The sequence below is a fragment of the Arachis duranensis genome, chromosome 8 (genome assembly GCF_000817695.3).
Source record: "Arachis duranensis cultivar V14167 chromosome 8, aradu.V14167.gnm2.J7QH, whole genome shotgun sequence".
Lineage (NCBI taxonomy): Eukaryota > Viridiplantae > Streptophyta > Magnoliopsida > Fabales > Fabaceae > Arachis > Arachis duranensis.
In genome coordinates this window covers 12,613,579-12,615,154 of record NC_029779.3, presented here as the reverse complement: position 1 = coordinate 12,615,154, position 1,576 = coordinate 12,613,579, and the positions used below count along the sequence as shown (strand labels likewise).

General features: G+C 34.1%; 1 protein-coding gene across 1 annotated transcript in view; it reads left to right on the top strand.

Moving 5' to 3' along the window:
• Positions 1-1,576, top strand: part of LOC107460808 (uncharacterized methyltransferase At1g78140, chloroplastic) — a gene marked incomplete in the record, with an annotated part of 3,034 nt that overhangs the window by 332 nt on the left and 1,126 nt on the right. The window contains 4 exon segments of the mRNA XM_052252732.1: positions 1-36; positions 405-545; positions 664-745; positions 1,416-1,576. The exon segment at positions 1,416-1,576 is cut by the window's right edge and continues 51 nt beyond it. Coding sequence (XP_052108692.1) covers positions 1-36; positions 405-545; positions 664-745; positions 1,416-1,576 — 420 coding nt within the window.

The window sequence follows — 1,576 nt, the reverse complement described above, 5'->3', positions numbered from 1 at the left end:
CTCCTTGAATTGGACTAGTCATCCTTCCTTATCAGTGTGAGTTCATCTCATTAATACAAATCCATCTTTGAAGTATGATTGTGATTACCAATGATGAACTAATTTGCTTCTGTATTTTGCTTTTTAATTGATTTTCTTCTTTTCTTCTTATAATCAGATAGTAAGTATCGCAACCATAGTAAGTTCTAGGCTCGAGAAATGTTTGCTGTATTATTATTATTACTACTATTTTTCTGAAAGAGTATGCCAACTTATTCATCGTGGACCATTGAATGAAATGTGAGTGATAATTGAAATTCAATCAAATGGAAGATGACTGAAAGAGTTGGTTCGATTCTGCAAAATGAGTACACTGTAAGCTTAACATAACCTCTGCTGTTTCTTGATTGGGTAATTTGATGCAGAGATGCTATAGCTGGGTCTAGTTTACAATGTGGAACGTGTAAGAAAACATATATTGGAAACCAAACGCATCTAGACCTCACGGTAACAACCGGAGCCAAAAGCTATGGTGAACCTATGCCATTAACCACAGAGTTTTTCAGGTATCCAACTTTTATCTCTTCTTTCTTGATATATTATGATCTTTTCTAAGCTAACATATGCACATCAATAAAGTAAAATACAGTGGTATAATTTGACAATGATTGTGTTCTGAACCAGGTTGCCATTGATATCAGCTCTCTATGAGAGAGGCTGGCGCCAAAGTTTTGTATGGGGTGGTTATCCAGGTCCTGAGAAAGAGGTGAATCAAATCTTTTTGTTCTTCGACTTGACTGTATTCCAAATTTATATTGGTTTCTTATTTATCATTATTTGTTCTTCGGTTTCTTGCATAAGATTGTGTGCAATTGCAACAATAATGATTCTTCATATATGATATTATATTGGTAACTTTTAGAGTTTTGAGGAGCATCCATCAAACAAACTGTCTGATAAGTGTTTAATAACGGCTCAAATTCAAAGTCAATTTGTATGCTAAGCAACTAGTAAGACAAAAATTGAGGTAATTTGTCATAAGCTAGAAATACGTGCTTAGCAAAATCAGTTTAAAATAAGTTTTGCTGCTTTCACAAGCTCATCCAACTATGCAAGAAATTACTGCCACTACCAGCACCAAATTAGAACCTCTAAACCTAAACTTAGCTCATGCTGATGTCCTGAAAGCTTGATCATTAAGTTTGTCATATTTACCTTGTGGACGTTGATGAGAAGAATAATTCATATTTACCTTGTCATTCACATTTCTACCATTTATATAATTGCTTTGTGTTGTAGATCATCAAGTTCTTTAGATTTATTTTGAGATCTGCCTTCTTCACCATGCATGTCATATGTACTTCCAAAGCAATGCTGATGCATGGCTACTGTAATTTACCTCATATAATCATGCATGTTATTGAATTTTATTGCAGTTTGAACTGATGAAGGAGTTCTTAAAGCCAGTATTGGGTGGAAATATCATCGATGCTAGTTGTGCAAGTGGATTATTTTCAAGATTATTTGCAAAGAGTGGATTGTTTCCTTTGGTTGTTGCTCTAGACTACTCAGAAAACATGTTGAAACAGTGTTATGA